Source organism: Lepus europaeus, chromosome 5, assembly GCF_033115175.1.
Source record: "Lepus europaeus isolate LE1 chromosome 5, mLepTim1.pri, whole genome shotgun sequence".
Lineage (NCBI taxonomy): Eukaryota > Metazoa > Chordata > Mammalia > Lagomorpha > Leporidae > Lepus > Lepus europaeus.
Genome location: NC_084831.1, coordinates 18,701,106 through 18,722,188, shown reverse-complemented (window position 1 = coordinate 18,722,188; position 21,083 = coordinate 18,701,106). Strand labels below are relative to the sequence as shown.

General features: G+C 52.6%; 2 protein-coding genes across 4 annotated transcripts in view; one reads left to right on the top strand and one right to left on the bottom strand.

Annotated features, from left to right (window-relative positions):
* The window catches only part of MACO1 (macoilin 1), a 74,022-nt gene extending 63,196 nt beyond the window's left edge, over positions 1–10,826 (bottom strand). Inside the window, exon 1 of the mRNA XM_062190658.1 lies at positions 10,690–10,826. Coding sequence (XP_062046642.1) covers positions 10,690–10,769 — 80 coding nt within the window. The 5' untranslated portion in view covers positions 10,770–10,826. The remainder of the gene's footprint in view (positions 1–10,689) is intronic.
* A 6,392-nt stretch (positions 10,827–17,218) lies between these two features.
* RHCE (Rh blood group CcEe antigens) overlaps positions 17,219–21,083 on the top strand; it is a 36,929-nt gene continuing 33,064 nt past the window's right edge. For all 3 annotated transcript variants that reach the window (XM_062193176.1, XM_062193175.1, XM_062193174.1), the window contains exon 1: positions 17,219–17,366. In XM_062193176.1, the coding sequence (XP_062049160.1) occupies positions 17,219–17,366 (148 nt within the window). The remainder of the gene's footprint in view (positions 17,367–21,083) is intronic.

Here is a 21,083-nt window from a genome sequence, read left to right as displayed (position 1 = left end):
TGCTTACGCTTTTTTATAACTGGCACGTGTTATTTAACTTTTCATTTTGAAATGATTTCAGATTTATGGAAAACTGCAAAAATGGTACAAAGAATTCCCTTATTTCATCGAGATTCCATGTAAAACACTTGATAAAAACATTTTATCAAGTGTCTGTTAACACTCTCTCCCTATATGTGTAAACATATTTTTTTCTAAACCCTCTGAAAATAAATTTTAGACATAATGCCCCTTTATCCCTAAATATCTCCAAAATGAGGACATTCACTTATGTAGCCACAGTACAATTAGCAAAAGCAAGAAATGAACATTCACATAACACTATTGTCCAGCCTACAGATGTAATTCTAATCAGTCATTATCCCACTAATGTCGTTTATACTCACAAATAGACATATCCTGGTCTAGCATCACATTCTGTATTAAGTTCTCATCTATTTTCATTTTTTTTATTTAATAGAGATTCCCATTTTGAGAAGGAAAAAGTTTAATGGGCCTTGGGCAAGACATGCCTGGCACCTACTGCTTCACCTGGAAAATGAAGAAAATGACACTTGTCCTACACGTAGAATAGGGTTTGAGAGTATTAAATAAACTACTGCACATAAGTACCATTCAGGAACGGTGGCGTGGGATGGGCGTTAAGTGCAGCGAGTGAAGTGGCTACTTGGGTGCCCACATCCCATATCAGGAGTTCCGGCATTAAGGCACGCTTCTGCGTCCCAGCCAGCTGCCTGCTACTGCACCTGGGAGGCAGCAGATGGTGGCCCAAGAACTTGAGTTCCTGCCACCCACGTGGGAGATCTGGAAGTTCTTGGCTCCTGGCTTCAGCCTGGCTCAGCCCTACTGTTCCCGGCACTTAGGGAGAAAACCAGTACATCAAAGAGATCTCTCTCTCCCTCTCCCTCCATTTCTCCCCCATATCTACCACTCTGCCTTTCAAAAGAAAATAAACAAACAAAATTGTTTAAAGGATAAAATGGCACAATATAAAGAAACAAGAGCATAGGTTCTGGAGTTACACAGACACAGGTCTCTATCAAGCCAAGTAAGTCTCTGGCAACCTTGGCTTCCTCACGTGATAAATGGAAGCTAACACTCACTGGTGCTAAATAAGATAATGAAGATAAAAACACAACAGCAATAGTGTAACAGTAAACAGCTTTGGGGGCAATTTGTCAGTATCAGGCATTATGCTAAACGAAGTATTTTATGTGACTTATCTCAGTGACAGCAGTCTCCCCTTATCCACAAGGGCCATGTTCCAAGACCCCTAGTGGATGCCCGAAACCACAGATAGTACTGAACCTGACATACTCTATGTTTTTTTCTCCTCATTCATATCTATGATAATGCTTAATTTATAAACTAGGCACAGTAAGAAATAAGCACTAGCTAATGATAAATAGAAAAATTATAATAACAATAAAAGTTATTTAAAACTTATGAATCTTTATTCCTAATTTTTTCCATTAAATATTTTTGGACCACAGTTAATCATAAGTGACTGAAACTGCAGGAAGCAAAAACTTGGACAATGGGAGGCCGGCGCTGTGGCGTGGCGTAGCAGGCTAAGCCTCTTCCTGTGGTGCCGGCATCCCATATGGGAGGGAGGAGCCTGCTCCTCTTCCAATCTCAGCTTGTGCCCTGGGAAACCAGTAGCAGATGGCCCAAGTGCTTAGGCCCCCGCCACCTGCAGGGGAGACCTGGAAGAAGCTCCTGACTCCTACCTTCAGATAGGCTCAACTCCGGCCATTGTGGCCATTTGGGGAGTGAATCAGTGGATGGAAGATCTTCCTCTCTGTCTCTCCCTGTCTGATTTTCCACCTCTCAAATAAATAAATAAAATCTTTTTAAAAAAGAAAAAACTTGGACACTGCTGAACTATAGTCTCCTTGTTAACAACCCTATAAAATAGGTAATAGTCTCATCTTACAGATGAAAAAATTTGGGGTTTAAATAAATAAATGACGGGGTGGATGTTGTGCCATAGCAAGTAAGGCCACTATCTGTGACGCCGATATGGGTGCTGGTTCATATCCTGGCTGCTCCACTTCCTATCCAGCTCCCTGAGTGCTACCCACGTAGGAAACCTGGAAGAAGCTCTTGGCTTCAGTCTGGCCCTGCCCTGACCATTGCTGCCATCTGGGGAGTAAGTCAGCAGATAGGAGATTTTCTCTCTTGGGGCTAGCACTTTGGCACAGCAGATTAAAGCCCTGGCTTGCAGCACCAGCATCCCATATGGGCGCTGGTTCAAGTCCTGGCTGCTCCACTTCCAAACCAGCTCCCTGCTAATGCACCTGTGAAAGCAGAGGATGGCCCAAGTGCTTGGGCCCCTGCACCCATGTGGGAGACCTGGAAGAAGCTCCTGGCTTCTGGCTTTGGATCAGCTTAGCTCTGGTTGTAGCGGCCACCTGGGAGGTGAACCAGCGGATGCAAGACCTTTCTCTTTCTGTCTCTCTCTGTAATTCTTTCAGATAAAAAATAAATCTTAAAAAAAAAAAGTATTATCTCTCTGTCTTCTTTAATTCTGCCTTTCAAATAAATAAATATTTTATAAAATAGATAAATGACCTGTTCAAGATCACACGACTAGTGTCAGATATTACTTGAATTCAAGTCCACGACTTCAAAGTCCATATTTATCTACTGCCTAGACTTTTGCAACCTATTAGATGTTCAGTGAGTACGTTCCTTCCAGATACCCCTTCTTATGTACACATTCAGGTTATATGATCCATCAATTCTCCCAAGATAAACAAGATTTTTAAAAATGAGCAGATGTGGGTCCCGCACTGTGGTGCAGTGGGTTAATCCACAGCTTGCAATGCCCGCATCCCATGTCAAAGTACTGGTTTGACTTCTGACTACTCTGCTTCTGATCCAGCTCCCTGCTAATGTGCCTGGGAAGTCAGCAGAGAATGGCCGAGTACTCGGGAACCTGTCACTCACAGCAGAGAAAAACGTAGCCCAGACATGGCTGGTTCAGCCAGTCGTGGAATGAACCAATGGATGGAAGATCTCTCCCTCCTTGTCTCTCTCTCTCTCTCTCTCTCTCTCTCTGATACTCTACCTTTCAAATAAATAAATAAATATTTTTAAATGCAGATGTACTTTATGAGAACTCTCAGTATCTTAACTCATAATCTTTCAGTTTATAAACTTAATTTATAAACACATTTATGAAGCTCTCCAGAAAAAAATCCTAAGTCAGATGTTCTTTATAGAAATCACTATGGCACAAAAAAATGGGACAACTCAAGTCTGTATTCCAACAACATTCACTCTCCTAGAATGGTCACTGTAATAGAGAAACATGTAATTTAAAAATAAAAAGCAGGGGTGAGGGGCTGGCGCTGTGGCATAGTGGGTAAAGCTGCTGCCTACAGTGCCGGCATCCCATATGGTTGCCAGTTTGAGTCTTGGCTGCTCCAGTTCCGGTCCAGCTACCTGGGAAAGCAGCAGAAGATGGCCCAAGTGCTTGGGCCCCTGCACCCACTTGGGAGACCCAGAAGAAGCTCCTGGCTCCTGGCTCCGGATTGGTTCTTCCCATTCAGACCTGGTCTGGCCCAGTCCCGGCTGCCACTGCAGGCATTTGGGGAATGAACTGGAGGATGGAAAAGCAGGCGCTCTCTCTCTCTCTGCCTCTTGAATAAATAATTTTTTTAAAAGAAAATATAAACAGAATTCATTTTTTGATAAAGTCAGAAGCACAACAAATTAAGAGGAACAGCTCATTAGACCTGGAAAAAGAAAACTATTCTTTTTTTTTTAACAGGCAGAGTTAGACAGTGAGAGAGAGAGACAGAGAGAAAGGTCTTCCTTCTGTTGGTTCACCCCCTAAATGGCTGCTACAGCCGGCGCTGCGCCGATCCGAAGCCAGGAGCCAGGTGCTTCCTCCTGGTCTCCCATGTGGGTGCAGGGCCCAAGCACTTGGGCCATCCTCCACTGCCTTCCTGGGCCACAGCAGAGAGCTGGCCTGGAAGAGGAGCAACCAGGACAGAACCCGGCGCCCCGACGGGACTAGAATCTGGGGTGCAGGTGCCGCAGGCGGAGGATTAGCCTAGTGAGCTGTGGTGCCAGCTGAAAACTATTCTACTATGTCTGAGAAAGAAGATGCAAGCCTCAGTATTTCTCTCGTCCAAGACAGGAATTCTTGTTTTGGCCACAAACATGACACACGTTATCACTAGTGTTCAAGTGTCCTTGTGTTACAAGACAAAGTACTGACTTTAGCAATGAGCCACTTACTGGTTTTAAGTATTTTGAAGATGAACAAAGTAATTATATTATTTAAGAACACAGGAGGATTATTTCTAGCCCCCTCCTCTGCACTGGGCAGGAAATGGATCACAAACAGCTCAAATGCTTCAGCGATAGAGACAGTGCACTCACTCACTGCACACTGCAATCCACTGAACGCAAAAACTTCCCAGAAAAGAAAAAGAGAAGATAGGGTGAGGATAAATTATTTCTGATGTCACAGCCCGTGGCTCGAAGTAAGTCTATTGTCCTTAATATAAGGGAATAAAGGCCACTGCTATGAAAGAATTTCAAAGGCTCAGGATGACAGGTCCACTGGAAGTTTGATGAGCGGAGATCAATTTGATATTAGTTAAGCCAAATATCAAGTTACATACACGAAGTCTCAAAGAATATTCTCTTAATAGTTGATTAAATTTTTAAAGTTTCCATTGCCAGGATGCATGCACCTGAAGGTGAGAGACCATGAGGAAATCATTTTAAGTATTTGAATGACTCCACAATGGAAAAAAAGTCCAGCAAAGGGTACGTGTGTGCCATCGGCTCATGCCACTTTACATACGCAGCTTCTCAGTCAAATCACTCTTCTTCCAGACCTAATTCTTGAGAAAGATCTAGGTAAAATAATTACATCCAAGTCTAGTAAACCTAGAGAATAAAGTAATCAGCATATGTGAACAGCACACTAAACATTATGAAGAACAACTCAATTACTTTATTTGAGGTAACTACATGAAATTTCTATTTGACCCTCCAGACTCCATAAGTTGTTGGCCTAGCAAATGACAAAATGAAATATACACGAAACCCAGGGAGATCTGGGAGAAATCACCAAATAAAGAGGCTCTAGAAACCCAAGTGCTTCCAGAACTAGGGCTGCGTCCACGCTACACAGGTACACAACTAGTGAGAAAGGTAAAGAAAGTACTAGGCCTGCCAGCTCTGGTGAGGCTCGTGAAAGCAAGGCCATGAAGAATCAACGTGAAGAAAAAGGGAATGCCTCTGACAAACAGGAAGTGCTTGAACAAGTCATCTGGAGTAGGTCCCATCTGTCCTCTCCCTCCTCAGCCAGGCCTCGATGGAAGGGGGTTTTGGGAACACCCAGTGCAACTACAGCGCTCAGGCTGCTCAGACAAGAACCACAACCAACGTGGAAGGAACGTACTTTTCTTAAGGGAACACACTACCAACAAAAACAGCCTAAACATTCCAGTGTGACATTTTAAAAGGTATTTCATGCACGCCACAAACATAGGAGATTAGCTAACACACTGCACCACACACATTAGTACATCTCAGTTTCTCCATTACACTCACTCCCTTCCCCAGCTCTCCTCTAAAACATCCAGACCTGTCACTTGATGTCAGGTGCAGCATCCGGCTGTTGAAGCCCGCCGAGCTCAGCGACAGGCTTCTTGGCTGGGAGGCGGCGACACCAGTGCCTGGCTCAGCTGTGGAGCACCTGTCCCTCCAGGCAGCCAGCCTCCAGCGACTTCAATGAGCAGAGCCCAGAGGAGTCGAAAACTGGGCCTAGACACCACAAGGGAGGCAGGAAAACCCGGCAGTGAACTCTCTGGGGACCACACTATTTAAACAAGGGTCTGAAAAAGGAAACGAAGAAGCTAAAAAAGACATAAAATCTGATGATTTACAAAGTCACTTTTGAGATGCCCAAAGAGCAGCGAACTCTTCTCTGGAATAAAGACGGGAAAAGGTCTGCAAACACCAGGGCGGTCTGCGTGCTTGGGCCTCGTTTCAAAGGCATTAAGCTGTAGGAGCAGGACCGTTGGGCACAGTACACACAGCTTCAGCAGCAGCACTTCACAGACCAGCACGGGAAGATGGGGAGTAGTCATCAATTCACAGCTCCAACCACACTAACAGAGAAAACTGTCCCAAAGCGCAAAGACGCACCTTACTAACATTCTCACCATGCCTACTTGTGTAAGTAACAATTGTAACTGTGAGATTTAGAATAGACATTCAACACATGAGAGGCACCTTAACTGCCAGGGAGAAAAAGGTGGGAGCACAGGAGCCCGAGAGGTGGGGTGACCCCCACAATCTCCTTGAGAAACACCCAGCACCCAGCCCCACCTCACCTGGAGAATTATGTCCGCAATGAGCTACTGGGAGTGGCTGCTCTCTGTGTGTGGGCCACATGCCAGAAAACCCAAGGACCTCAGAAAATAGAAAAGTTGGGGAGAATTCTTATTTTTCTTTCTCTTATCAATAACGTGTTTCCATGTTTGTCAAGGTTCCTTCATGTCTATTTCACATCAGCTCATGGCAACTGCATCATAAAATAACATGAGGCAACACGTAGCTGTTAATGTGTCAGGGGAAGCACTAAATACAGTCAGCTACAGTTTGGTCCAACAGCAGTACTTTTATTTGAACAGAACTGTGAGTTCTGTCGCAGCCCTAAAGCACTGTATGAATTTAAGAGGGTGGTCCTCTGGCCTCCTGGACTACTAACGCTTTGAAGACAAGGAGCATGTCCTATCCTGTGGCCTCCACCGTACACTGAACACTGCAGGCCCCCAATGAACTGAATGGGCTAGTTTATGTTCACTGACTAATTTACTCACTCAACACTCACTGCTTACCCTGTGATAGGCTCTGATTTTTAAAAAACTACACTGAATTGGGGCTGGCACTGTGACATAGCAGGTAGAGCCGCTGCCTGTAGTGCCAGCATTCCATATGGGCGCTGGTTCGAGTCCCGGCTGCTCCACTTCCAGATCCAGCTCTCTGCTATGGCCTGAGAAAGCAGTAGAAGATGGCCTGAATCCTTGGGCCCCTGTACCCACAAGGAAGATCTGGAAGAAGCTCCTGGCTCCTAGCTCCAAATCGCTCCAGCTCCAGCTGTTGCGGCCATTTGGGGAGTGAACCAGCGGATAGAAGACCTCTCTCTCTCTCTCGGTGTCTCTGCCTCTCTGTAACTCTGCCTTTCAAATAAATAAATCTTAAAAAAAATTGACACTGAATTTTAACCTTCAATAATACTAAAAATCCCCATTCCTGCTTCCTTTCTCTTATTAAATTGACTGGAATAATATTTCCACAGCAGGTTTCAAGTTTCAATTTTTGAACCATGGGCATATATCTACATGCAGATAACACTAACATAATGAGGGGCTGGCGCTGTGGCGCAAGGTTAACACCCTGGCTTGAAGTGCTGGCATCCCATACGGGCACTGGTTCAAGACCTGGCTGCTCCACTTCCAATCCAGCTCTCTGCTATGGCCTGGGAAAGCAGTGTAAGATGGCCCATGTCCTTGGGCCCTTACACCCACGTGGGAGACCTGGAAGAGGCTCCTGGCTCCTAGCTTCGGATCAGTGCAGCTCCAGCCATTGAGGCCAATTGGGGAATGGACCAGCAAATGGAAGACCCCCCTCTCTCTGTGTGTGTGTGTGTGTAACTCTGCCTTTCAAATAAATAAATCTTAAAAAAAAAAAAAAAGAACACTAGCATAATGTCTAATGGGGCTGGTATTATGGCGTAGCGGGTAAAGCACTGGTCCACGTCCCAGCTGCTCCACTTCCAACCCAGCTTCCTGCTGATGGCCTGGAAAAAGCAGCAAAAGATGGTCCAAGTGTTTGGGCCCCTGCCACCCATGGGGGAGGCCCAGATGAAACTCCCAGCTTCAACCTGGACCACTGCTGGCCTCCGTGGCCATCTGGGAAGTGAATCAGCAGACGGATTATTTCTCTTTCTCTCTCTCTGTCTTTCCCTCTCTCTCTCTCTGTAACTCTTTCAGAATAAATAATCTTTAAAATATACATAAAATGTCTAAAATTAATTTGCCTTGTATCTTGTCCCTGGAAGAGAATTCCAACAACACAGCCGTGACACTGACAATGAATGACATCATTTGACAGTCACCTCAGTAACCGTTGCTGGATTGGAGCCCATGCAGCAACAGGACTTTTTTAGGCAACAGCAAGCAACAACTGACCCCTGTTGCGATGGCTCATCTCTTAGTCTATGGCTGCCCCGATTCTTACAGTCTTTCCTGCCTCCTTAAAGAATAAACCACAAGTGTTAGAACTGTGACAGCAACAACCTAGCAAGTAATATTTACCAAGCTACACTTCATAGTTTCACAACCTGTACATATCTTCTTTAGTCCTCAAAACTCATTTAACTGGCGTGAGAACGGGGGCTCGAAGCTGTGGCTGCCCTGCCCGTCCCAAGTGGCAGAGCTGGGATCCTGAGTCTGACCCCGGGCCTCCGGAAGCCTGCAGTCCAGGGCTGTCCGCTCCACAGCTGCCTCCTTCCCACGCCAGCGCTCACAAAGTTGTACAGACTGAGAATCGGAAAACAGTAAGTCCACTAGGATTATGCTACGAAACAGTAGACAGTGCTTATCAAAACTCAACACAGAACCAGAAAAACAACAAAGCTCTCTGTTTAATGAGACTAAAATTGGCCAGATGTTGAGGAAGAAAATAGGCCCTAGATGGTGTGAAAAACAACTTAGTACAGACTTAAATGTGATGATCAACAGAAATTTGATATCCGCGAATCTTCAAATATCGTAATTTATAACTAGCCTACTCATTCTGTTTGCCTAAGAAATAGCTGGAAATTTTCTAAATGTCTCCTTAAAAACAGAATTGGAAAAACATACATGATCTTGTTCTTCAGTCCAATACTGCATAGTATGAACTAAGAAGCAGAAAAGTAAATTGACACGTTCATGTGATACATAATGCTCCAACCAGAAAACACAGGTAAAATATTTTTTGGTCTTTTCTTCAAGATTTCACTTAAAGAAGGCCAAGCTTAGGAGGGCAAATAGAGCTGAGGGCAGAAATACTGTAGGTTTTTGAAAATTTTATAGATGGAACTCAACAACTTGCATAGTGAACTTAGGGTAGCAAGACTCAAATTCCAAAAGCCACCAGGAGATAACAGCCCTCGATTAGACAGGGAGTTCACGTCTTCACGCCGCTCGAGCACGTGGCTTCTAGGCTACAGGTAGCAAACTGAGTCTATTTGTTCAAATACAGAGAGAAGTTGAAATGCAGCAGAAAACACGGACAACACGGGACTTGCACATCATCTCGGGTTCCCGTGAATGGCGGCCGGGCACAGGCAGCTGTCCTAGGTCTACCAACTCCGCCGCACACTTTTCTGTCCCTGTGTCACTATTAACGGTTCGATTGCTCAAATCTTTTTCGAGGGGGGTGGGGGAACCCTTTCCTTTATCCAAGGAGATCTATCTATCTATATATATATAGTGTAACTTGAAGAGACCGTCTTTCCACCCATTAGGTCTGCAGGAAAAACTACTTTTGCTGTTGCGGTCTGCGTTAACATCGGCGTGGTAACTCACGTAGATCCTGGAGTGTTGTCCTCAGGCCTGACACACGGCGTGTGCATGGGCCGAGGGAATGAATGGCTCCCGTGAGCTGCAGCCCCTAACAGAGCGCACAGCCAAGACCTTTCTCTTAACGCTTTTCCCTGAAGTTAGAAACGGAAAAACGCAAACACCCCACGCGTGTAAACAAGCAGCACGCCCGGGCCGGGCCGTCCTGTTCCGGGGAGCCGGGGTCCCCGGCGTCCGCACACACTTCTCCGAGCCCCCGCGGCGCGGAGAGCCAGGCTGTGGACCACCCCCAGGACTCAGCGAGGCGCGTGTCCCCACGCGGAGAAGGCCCCTTTGCACACCTGTCACCTGGCCTCCTCGGCCAGGCACGTCCCGTTCAGAGCGCGCACGGTGAGCAGACCGGGAATTAGCAGCCGCGCACCGAGCCGGCTTGGGGAAGCCACCGACGTCCCTGCGCTGCCCCGCGAACCTGCTGTCCTCCTCGGAGGACCGAGTGCAACGGCTATTTAAAGGGACACTGCTTTCTTTTGGAGAAGAGAGGGGGGAAAAAAAAAGACTTTGGAGAAAAGCGCTCGGAAACCGTCCGAGGGGACTATCTGCTCGGAATGCCAGGAGCCAGTCCCCCGCCCCGGCCTGCAGCGGGGCCTCAGGGCAGGATTTCGGGGCGTCAGCCCCGGGTGCCAAGTTTGAGGTCCCACAGGACAGGCAGAGGCGAACGAAGGGGCGCCGAGGGGCCAGGGCTGCCCAACTTTGCCAGCTCCGCACCCCTCCCCCCGTGCCTGGGGTCCACGCGCGTCCGGGCTCAGCCCAGCGCGGGGAGGCCCCCCGGGCCCGACGGCGCGGGCCGGGGGTCGCCGCCCCTCCCCCCGCGGGCCCGGGCGCTCCAACGGCGGTGCGGCGGCCCCTCGGCCCGCGCCCGCCCCGCGCCCCGCGCCCCCGGGGCGGACCCCCGGCGGGCCGGCTGGCCGCTCCCGGGGCAGCGCTCGCCAGCAGAGCCCCCGGCGCGGGCGTGCGGCCTAGTCGGGGTTACATAACGGGGCCGGGGCCCCTCCGGAGCCGGCGGGGGACGCGGGGCGCCGCCGCTCACCTGCCGTAGATGCCCTCGGTGATCCGGTTCCGCTTTAGGGGGCGGCGGAGCTTACTGCAGTCGGCGTTCCGCCGCTTCATCCTCCCGCTGGGGGGCCGGTGCCCGCGCCGCCCGCGCCGCCGCCGCCGCCGCCTCTCGCCTCAGCCGCCGCCGCCGCCGCCGGCCCGCCCCGCGTCGGGCCTGGACTCTACCCCTGGGGCCGGTCACACAGACATGGAGCCAGCACCCGGGGGGAGGGGGTGGCACGAGGAGGGGGGGCTCGGAGCCTCCTCCGCCTTCGGAAACAAAGAAATGACAATTCCGGGGCCCGCCCGCCCAGCACCAGCCAGCCTTCTGCCCCGCCTCCTCGGCCCCGACGGACGGCCCGCGGGACCAATCGAAGACGCCGGTGGGCTGCCGACGGCCAATCCGAGGGCCCACTGGAGCAAAACGGACTCTAGAACCCGCCTCCTTGAAGGACGGAAGAATGCGCCAATCATTATGGTGTCTGGACCCGCGGAAGGGCCTATCAGAAAAGAGTTAAATAGAGGCTTATAAATAGGCCCTATAAATATAACATCCTATATGATGCGTTGTTGCGAAGATACGCTTCAGGGTTTTGCGGTTGCGTGTGTCACTGTGTTAGAATCCATTCCAGAGCAGGCCGCGCCGAGGGGCACAGTGGGATCCCGCCCGGCCCTGGACCCTGAAGCCCGGGCGTGCGGCGTGCGCGGTCTCTGCGCTGACATGTGCTTCAGCCCGTTGCGTCATTATGTAAGGGGGCGTCCCGGGAGCGGCGCCGGGGCCCTCTCTGCGGCCGCCGGAGCGCCCGGCCAGCTCGGCCGCGTCAGCGCGCGGCGGGGGTACGAATGACAAAGCAAACCCCACACACACGGACACACACCCTGCCAGCTTCCCGCGACGTGGTGACAGCGCGGCGGCCAATCGCAGGCGGCGCGGGGCGGGGCCGCCGCGGTTCCCGCCCCCGGGCGCTGCGTCACGGGGGGCGTGGCCGTGGGGCGCGCGACGTCGCGCGAGGCCGCCGGGCTGTGCGGGGCGGCGCGGCCGGGGCTTCCACGTCCGCAGGCCGCGTTGGGTCCGCGGGAGCTGTGAGGGCGCCGCCGCCGCGGCCGCCGCGCCTCGTCACTGGGGGCGTGCCCGCCCCGGGGCGGGGACCCGAGCCTTGGCTGGGCTCCTGCGAGGCCGCGGCACCCGTAGTAGCGCTGCGCTGGGCGACTGGCGTCTCTCCCCGTGGACGCCCCTGCCATGCACGGACGGCAGAGCCGCCGTCAGAAAGGGCCGGCAGCATCCCTGAGGGAGCCGGGGACATGCCGCCTGGGAGCCGGAGAGCCTCGCAGCCTCCGCACGACTGCTGCTGGCGTTCCGCTGCGTTCTCCTTCCTCGCACTTCCCCCGCGGATGACATTACTGTACCACAGGGAGCAGGGGCCGAATGGCTGTGAAGTCCCGCCTCCCGTTCCTCGGCGGACACAGCGTCTTTCCCCGCTTTTGCCCCCGCCCGTCACTGCAGGGCATCCCAGCACGTGGCTTGACCAGCTTTCCAGCAGCAGGGGGGAGCAGTTCATTTTCCAGGACATTGTTCAAACTTCCTGGGGAGTAGATGCCACCTGGTTTTGTCTCGGGGCGCGGTGGACCTCTCTCCCCTATGGCCACCCCCTTATCAGCACCCACCCCGGGGGGGAGGGGGGGACACGAATCTCTGCTGTTCCTTTCTGCTCCTTACAAACCTTCGAAGGTGGCCCAGTGCCTGGAAGGGAAAGCCCATTCTCTTTAGTGCGGAGTCCAGAGCCGGTCGGGCGCGGCCCTGCCCTCCTTTTCCAGTGCCCCAGGCCTGCTCACTGTCCTTAAGTCCCCTGCAGCTGTGTCTCCCTCCTTCCTGCCTTTGCCCGCACACAGAGCGTCTCTGTGGGTGCTGTGTCTAGCATGGGGTGTCCTGGGCGAGGTGCAGCCATCCGCCTGCGTGAAAAGGTCCTTGGGAACCGGATCCATAGCCTGTGGAGATGCAGTTGTAGAAAGATGGCAAGAGTCCTGCTTTTTGAGACCGGGGTTGAAATTCCAGCCTGGCCACTGAACTAGATCGGGCAAGTTCCTGAGTCTCCAAGAGCCCCCCCCCCCCGCCCCGCCCCGCCCCGCCCCGGATTGATTTGAGAGCTTGGAAGGTAATGCGCTTTCTGAGCCAGGTGTACAGTAGCTAACAGTAAGTAACTGCTGCTCACGCTGGGCCTGTTTCTTGGCCCTCGCTTCTACTCTGCTACGTTGGTAGGGTGATGTTGGGTAGTCAAGAATAGCAAACTCTGCAAGCTTGGAGCTGCACCAAGGCCAGCCCATCCCTGAGAAAGGATACGGGCGGAATGCGCTGCTTGGATCCGCAGGAAGGCACGGCCGCTGCCGAGACACGCTGGCTCCTGGAGGAAGACGCAGGAGGGGCCTGAGTTATCCGGAGGCCTGAATGCACTAGGGAGGACTGGTACGTGGTAAGGTTCTGGCTCCAGACCCTGTGGGGCCCCCAGTCCTGCGCATCCCTCATGCCCATAACTCCAGAGTGGCTGAGACCCCCGCCCCCCCCGTGGTGTCCCCCACTCCCTGCCGTGCCCCTGCTGTCTAGGTCAGGGCCCTGGCACCCTGTGGAATGGAGAGGTGAGTGATCCAGAGCACAGGTGAGCAAGGCGCTGGGGACCTGTGCCAGACTGCTGGAGCTCCGGGTCTAGCCTGTCATCAGATAAGTGCTTGACAAGGCTGAGGCGTGGAATGGCCTGGAGCGGTTGGAGGGCTGGGTGCTGGGAGCAGAGGAAGCGCAGTCTCAGAGTGAGGCCCAGAGAAGGAGCCGTACGATCCTGACACCAACCCACGGGGTTCCTGGTGGGATCACCTGCCTCCCCTGGGTCTAGATCACCTCTGGAGATGATTCTAGCCCTGTGTTCCCACTCAAACAGGTCACATTGGCTCCACTTTATAGATGAGAAAACTGAGGTTCAGAGAAAACAAAGCCACACAATCAGCAGAGTATAGCAACTGAGTCCAGGCATGAGCTGAGCAAGTTCAAGCCTGGAGGCTCAAGCGCGTGCTGTGGATGTTAGGGTGTTGATCGGGCGCTTGTCTGGGCATGGCCTTCTTGCCAGGAGCCCAAGAACAGGCCAGAGTGCAATTGCCCTTCTCTTTGCTCCTCTATTCCCCTCCCACAGTCCCAGCTGCCTTTTCCCTACGCAGCCTGGCCAAGCCCTTTGGGCTGCAGCCAAGTACCAGCCTCTCCCTGCTCAGCCCTGCCGTGGCCCTCGGGGATTCTAAGGGGGGAAGAGGAGAGCCCCCTGCCCCCCATCCTGCCACTCCAATCAGGAAGCGGCGGAGACCTGCACTGGCCATTCTACAGATGAGTTAGACGAGGAAGGGAAACAACTTGCTCTCCTTCAGAAGGCCAGGGCCCAGACAGGAACTGAGGCTTGTCCCCCCTCCTGGGACTTTCTGATGAGCCAGGGGTTGGGATTGACACTTGGGCTTCAGCTCAGCTCAGAACAGCCTGGAGGGAGATCACCACATCCTGTTCTCCAAATAAGGAAATGTGGGTCCCACCTCGGTCAGCAGCTTCAGTTCCCTCAAGCCAGGAGGGCTTTGTTCCTGGCCTACAATCTGGAGGGTTTGGAAACAGCCCTACCATTACCCTACAGAGAGGGCTGGTTAAGGAAGCTGTCGCACACCCTGGCTGTGGAAGCCCACGAGCACCCCGGATCACAGTCCCTGCTCCAAGTCCCCTGCATTTTGTTTTAAAGCTCACAACATCCTACGAGCTTGAGATTAGGACGACACCGTCTTCCAGATGAGAGAGGCCCAGTCATTGGCCTTGTTTTCTCTGAGCCTCAGTTTTCTGATCTGTGAAATGGGAGCCAACATGACCTGCTTATCATTGGAGACACAGGGCTAGAATCATCGCCACAGGTGATGGTGACTCAGGGTGGGCAGGGGGTTCCCCCAAGGACACCGAGTGACAGAGACCTCTGACTCAAACCCCAGCAGGCTGCTGCCAGAGTCCGGACTCCTAACCACTGTGCCGTATATAATGTTGTAGAAGAGCTGTCCTGGCCTGTGCTGTACCAGCCCGTGTTTGCGCGGAAACGAGCGAGGCCTAAGCCAGATGCACAGGAAACCCCTGAAAGGATGCACGCACAAAACACAGCACTGGTTTTCGGGTTGGCGCATTGCGGGCACTTGACAGAAGCTGTGTGCAGCTTGGAATTTTCAGTTTCCTGCAGTCAGCGTGCCAGGCCTGTGTGGTAATTATTACATGCTAACTTTCATGGACTGTGCTCAGTGCACATCCTCGTGTTAGCGTCACAGCCCTGGGAGAGTAACACTGTACAGATGAGAAGTTAGGCCCAGAGACTCTGACTGCCTTCCCTGAGGTCCCGCCAGCTAATTAATTGCACAGCCAGGAGTCGAGTGCAGGTGGCCGACTCCCAGGCTCATGAGTGTTCAGTGAATGAAGGCTTGGCTTAGCCACGCTTTAGCCAGGTGTGCCCCAAGCAGAGAAAGATCACGCCTTGGTGGGGACGAGCCTCAGGGAGCGGAGGGAGGACCTGCCCGCCGCACTGCTCCCTGCCTGCGACGTGATTGGCTCAGGGCGGGAGGTCGTGGCGGGCGTTTCCACTGAGCCCTGGTCTTTCGGAAAAGGCCCGGTGAAATCCAGCTCAGCGCGCAAGTTTCCTGGCAGGAATTGCCCTGCGCAAGCTGCGGGCTTCCTGGCTCGGTTCGCCACACCTGGGGAAAGCTTGGGCCCTCACGCTGCGAGCCAGGGTCGCAGAAGCCCCTGCCTGCCTACATTTCTGTAGCACCAGTTCAGTTGCCAGATGGGATCTGTGTTTGCGGTGACCCTGGGAGGAAAGCAGGACAGGTCATCTTGTTCGACCCACAAGGAAACTGACTGAGGGTTGATTAGTACCCTGGGAGGCAGGGTGGCAAATCAGTTAACAGCACAAGCTGTACTGACAGGTGGGTGTCTGGGTTGGGTCCCACCCTGCCGTTTATTAGCTGTGTGACCTTGGGAACGTGCATGACCTCTCTGAGCAGCAGATTCCTCATTGTAAAACAGTGGCAATGAAGCCTGTGGCCACAGGCTCGGGGGAAGATTGCATGAAGTAATGTGTGTAGGATGCTTGGTCTGGTGCTGGGCGTTGCCGAAATGGTGGCTGTTACTCATCCAACAGGTATTTATTGAGCACCTACTACGGGCTGAGCACCACAGCACGCAAAAGCTCCCTCAGACCCTGCAGAGAAGACAGACAATAAACAAACATTCAAGTGACAAATGGCGGGGGAGGGGGAGTGTGGCATTATGACACAATGGGTGAAGCCGCTGCCTGTGATACCAACACCCCCTATAGGCACCGGTTCGAGTCCCAGCTGCTCCATTTCCAATCCAGCTGCCTGCTAATGCGCCTGGGAAAGCAGTAGAGGATGACCCGAGTGCTTGGGCCCCTGCACCCACGTGGGAGACACGGAAGAAGCTCCTGGCTTCGGTCTGGCCCTGTACTGGCCTTTGCAAGGACCATCTGGGAAGTGAACCTGTAGATGGAAGACTCTTTCTCTCTCTCTCTCTCTCTCTCTCTCTCTCTCTCTCTGTAACTCTGCCTTTCAAATAAATAAATAAATCTTTAAAAAAACAAAAACAAAACTCCATGCCAGGCTCCCAAGTCCTGTGCTGGGGGCTGTCCACCACTGTGGGATGGGGAAGCAGAGATGGGGCCTTCGGCAAAGGTCAGTGACACTCGTGCCCCAGGCAGCGTCCTGGATGCTCTGCAAGGAGGTGGCTGGAGGCGGCCCGAGGTGGGGCTGTCTTCAGCCCGAGACTGGGCCAGGACCTGTCTGGATTTTTCCAGAACTGAATGAACACAAGCCATTTTTTTCTTCCCCCACCTACCTTTAAAAAATGCTTAGAAACAAGGAGATTTAAATACGGACTCAAATATAAGTCATTGCTTCCTTGTAGCCTGGAGGGCAGCTCTTCCTGGGTCTGGGCTGCAGACTCCCTGGGGCTTCTCTGAGTACCTAGCTGGCATTCATTCATTCATTCATCCGTCTGTTCTTTCTCGATCAATTCATTCTTGTCGGCAGCTCGCGGGTGCTCTGTCATGTGGTCAGTCCACAGACCCCGGTGAGCCTCAGTTTCCCCACTTGCAAAGCAGGAGTGCTGACCCATTCGCTGTCTTTCCTACACGGACATGGTGAGGATGAGCTGAAGGACCGAGTGATGCAGCATTATCATGTTTGGGTTCGAGGGGAGGTGCCCCCTTTCACCGTGAGCTTGGCTGGAACCCATATGGAAAATGTTTGTTGGATGAATGAATGTGGGAAAAATGCACCCCCTCCTGCCGCGGTCACGGGCCCTGCACGCTGGTGTTAACTCGATGGACAGGCCTGCAGAGCCAGCCTTGCGGCCTGAGATAAGGCCCTTGGCGGGTGTCTCCCCTATCGCTCCCGCGAGTGGGCGTGGGGAGAGGGGATGCCTGCTGCTGGTGGAGCCCAGCGCGGACAGATGCACCATGGGCTCGAAGTACCCGCGCTCTGTCCGGGGCTGCCTGCCCCCCTGGGCCTTAACGCTGCAGGGCGCCCTCATCCTCATCTTCTTCTTTTTCACTTCCTATGACACTTCCTCAAAGGATCAGACGAAGCTCCTGGGGACCTACCAAGGTGAGGGGCCCCTGGGGAAGTGGGCACGCAGGCAGATAGCAGGGGCTGGGGGCCAGGGAGGTCTGTGGTTCCCCAGGGGCATGGGTGTTCCTTCCCACAAAAATCCCCAAGGAAAGGGATTCACCCAGCCAACGACGCATGCTCTCCTGAGGAGCAGCCTGGGCACCACCTCTGCCGTGAAGCCTGCCTTCATCTGTCAGTGCAGAGGGAGGGGCGGCATTTTCCCGGTCCCCGAATTCCCTGTGCCAATGGTTCTTTGTAATTCTGTGCTTCTGTGTGCTCCCCCCAACTTCACTCTCCTTAGCAGCAAGGAACTGCGGGTTGTTGTGGGGGTTTTTGTCGCCATTCTTGGTCTCTCTTACTCATTTCTCTACCTGTAGCCTGTTACCCGGCTCCGCCTCCTTCTCGGAGGCTGGGAGTCTGCATCGGGCCTGCAAAGCCAGCATATGGGGGGAGGGGGGGGGGCTGTAGAATGCTGCTGGTGATGTTATGTGCAGCTAAAAATATCCCCAGACTGTGATGAGGACAACTGTAACCCAGACACATGTCCACAGTGTGAGACTGGACTTCCACAAAGACTCGGGCGTCTCGGTGCACTGCTGCGTCATCTGTGGTCACGGGCAGACTGCGCGACGTCCGTGGGAAAAGGCTGAAACCAGGTTGGGCATAGCTGAGTGCTCGCTCGTTCCTAAGTGATGCTAATGGCCCGGTCACCTGGAAGCCAAGGGAAGGCCCCTGAGGGCCATGAAGGACTTAGGGAGCCCCTGCCCTCAGCACCAAGACCTGGGCACAAGCGTTTAAAAGACGAATTTACTTGAAAGGCAGAGAGAAAGAGAAAGAGAGAGAGAGAGAGAGAGAGAGAGAGAGAGAGATCAAGGTCTTCCAGCCCTGGCTTGCTCCCCAAATGGCTGCAATGATCAGGCCCCAGGCCAGACCAAAGCCCGGAGTCAGGAGTTCCATCCGAGTCTCCCACAGGGGTGGCAGGGGTCTAGTGCCTGGGTCATCTGCTGCTGCTTTCCTGGTGTGGGCACATTTTTAATCCATTTCAATTTCCTTTAATTCTTTTGATCCCAGTCCAATATAGTTCAGTGCCTGCGTTCCTGCATTTCTCCATTCAACCACGTATTGCATCCAATGTGGGGTTCAGATGCATGACCATTGCAGCTGATGTTTGTGGGCCATTACTATGCACTAGCTACTGTTCTACACGCGTTCTGTGGAACCCTCACAACAACTCTATGAGGTAGCTACTCTTTTGATCTCTGTTTTCCTTATGAGGAAACTGGGCACGTGGGCATTGAGCAATTTGCCTGAGGTCCCTAAGCTGGCAGTAGCCTGGCAGATTTGAATTTGGAGCTCCTGGCTCTGGCTTCTGTGCGCTCAGCAGTTACGCCTCATGGCTCTTTCTCGAAGCAGAGTTGAGTCACTGGTCATACAAGCAGCAGGCGGAGGAGCCGCCATCGCAACCCAGCCCGACGCTGCGCTGCTCACCAGTGTGAAGTGCGCTGGAAGCTCAGAGGAGGCCTACAGCTCAGGCAGGGGAGGCGATGACGCTGGAGGGCCGTGACTGCTCAGCCAGGACCTGAAGGCTCCGTAGGAGTTAACCGTGGGAAAGACGAGTGAAAGCCAGCAGCAGCCATTGGGCGCGCACACTGGGAGGAGCCTGGGCCGGGGTTTACACAGCAGGGTTACCGGAGTATAAAGCTTTGGAAAGTGGCCAGTGGATAGCAGGCTATTGGGCTGAGTTTGACCTGCATTCTGCTGACCTAAGAGGAAGTTAAGGGACTGGGTTTGGGTCATGAAGAAAGCTGTTCTGGGGCTGGTGATGTGGGCAGGGGCAGAGAAGGCATGAGGCCAGTGTGGGGGGCTGTAGCCTAGCATCAGTCACTGGACTTCAACCTGCACTGAGTGTGCACGCAGCACGTTTCTGGGTTACACTCAAGGACTGCTGCACTCATATACATATACATATACATGTACATATGATTTAGTTACTTATTTGAAAGGAAAAATGACAGAGAGAGGGAAAGACAGACAGACAGACAGAGAGATCTTCCATCCAGTGGTTCACTCCCAAAATGGATGTAATGGTCAGGGCTGGGCCAGGGTAAAGCCAGGAGCCAGGAAGAGCATCCGGATCTCCCACGTGGGTGCAGGAGCCCAAGCACTTGGGCCATCTTCTGATGCTCTCCCAGGCGTGTTAGCAGGGAGCTGGATCGGAAGCAGAGGAGCCAGGACTCAAACTGGCACTCTGAAATGGGATGCTGGTGTCACAAGTGTTGGCTTAACCTGGTGTGCCTCCACGCCGGCCCCTGCAGTGATGTGTTTTGTACATGATAATACGTACACACAAATCAGAAAACTCCGAGGAGATCAAAATGACAGAGATTTTTTCCCATCACTAATGGCGCCAGGCAGTCTCGGGGTGAGGTCTGTGGTTGCTGCTGACGATACAGACGTCTCATTGTCAGATGTGTCTGGACTGATGCTTTTTTTTTTTTTTATGAAAGATTTATTTTATTTATATGAAAGACAGAGTTACAGAGAAAGAGGTAGAGCCAGAGAGGAAGAGGTCTTCCGCTGGGCCATCCCCCAAATTCCACAATGGTCCACTCCCCAGATGACTGCAATGGCCAGAGCTGAGCTGATTCGAAGCCAGGAGACAGGAGCTTCTACCAGGTCTCCCACGTGGCCACAGGGACCCGAGGACTTGGGCCATCCTCCACTGCTTTCCCAGGTCACAGCAGAGAGCAGCCAGGACTCGAACCAGCGCCCATATGGGATGCCGGCACTGGAGCTGGCGCCTTAACCCACTGCGCCACAGTGCCAGCCCGCGGACTGATGCTTTAAAAAAAAAAAAAAAAAAAGATTTATTTTATTTATTTGAAAGACAGAGTTACAGAGAGAGGTAGAGACAGAGAGAAAGGGCTTCCATCCCAGATGGCCGCAATGGCTGGAGCTGCGCCAGTCCAAAGCCAGGAGCCAGGAGCCTCCTCCGGGTCTCCCACATGGGCGCAGGGACCCAAGGACGTGGGCCATCCTCCACCACTTTCCCAGACCACAGCAAAGAGCTGGATCGGAAGAGGAGCAGCTGGGACTAGAACCAGAGCCCACTTGGGATGCTCGCACCTCAGGCCAGGGCTTCAACCCACTGCGCCACAGCGCCGGCCCCTGAACTGATGGTTTTTTAACTTTGAACGTGACTGACACGCAGCTTGCCCACTGAGACGCATGGCTGTGCCCTTCACTTTCTGTGCACTTGGCCGCCCCCAGGGTCGGTTTTGCCTCCACTCTGGGTTTGCTTTGCAGGAGTTGCTTAAGCCGTTAGTCTGTTTTGTGGGAGTTGAGTTCAACCTCGATAAATGAATCAGGCAGTCTACTTAATTTAATCCAGTGCATAAGCTACAATAAGTTGTTCAACCTTGCCACATCTAAAAAGAAATGTTGGAGACAGCCACAAAACTTGACTAGAACGTGACTATCTGGACGAACAGGAATGACTGCGGACTTGGTTAGGTGTGGGAGAGGCACAGTGGCTATTTTCTAAGGCCCTGTCTATTAGAGAAGCCTACCGAAATGGCGGGGGGGGGGGGGTGTCTGGCGTTTGCTTCAAGCCATGAAAATGAAAGGGGGGAGAAAAGGATAAAAAAAAACTAAACAAAAAACAAAGGAACGAAAAAACAAGATTGGTCCCGTGTGGCATTTGGCAAAGGTTGG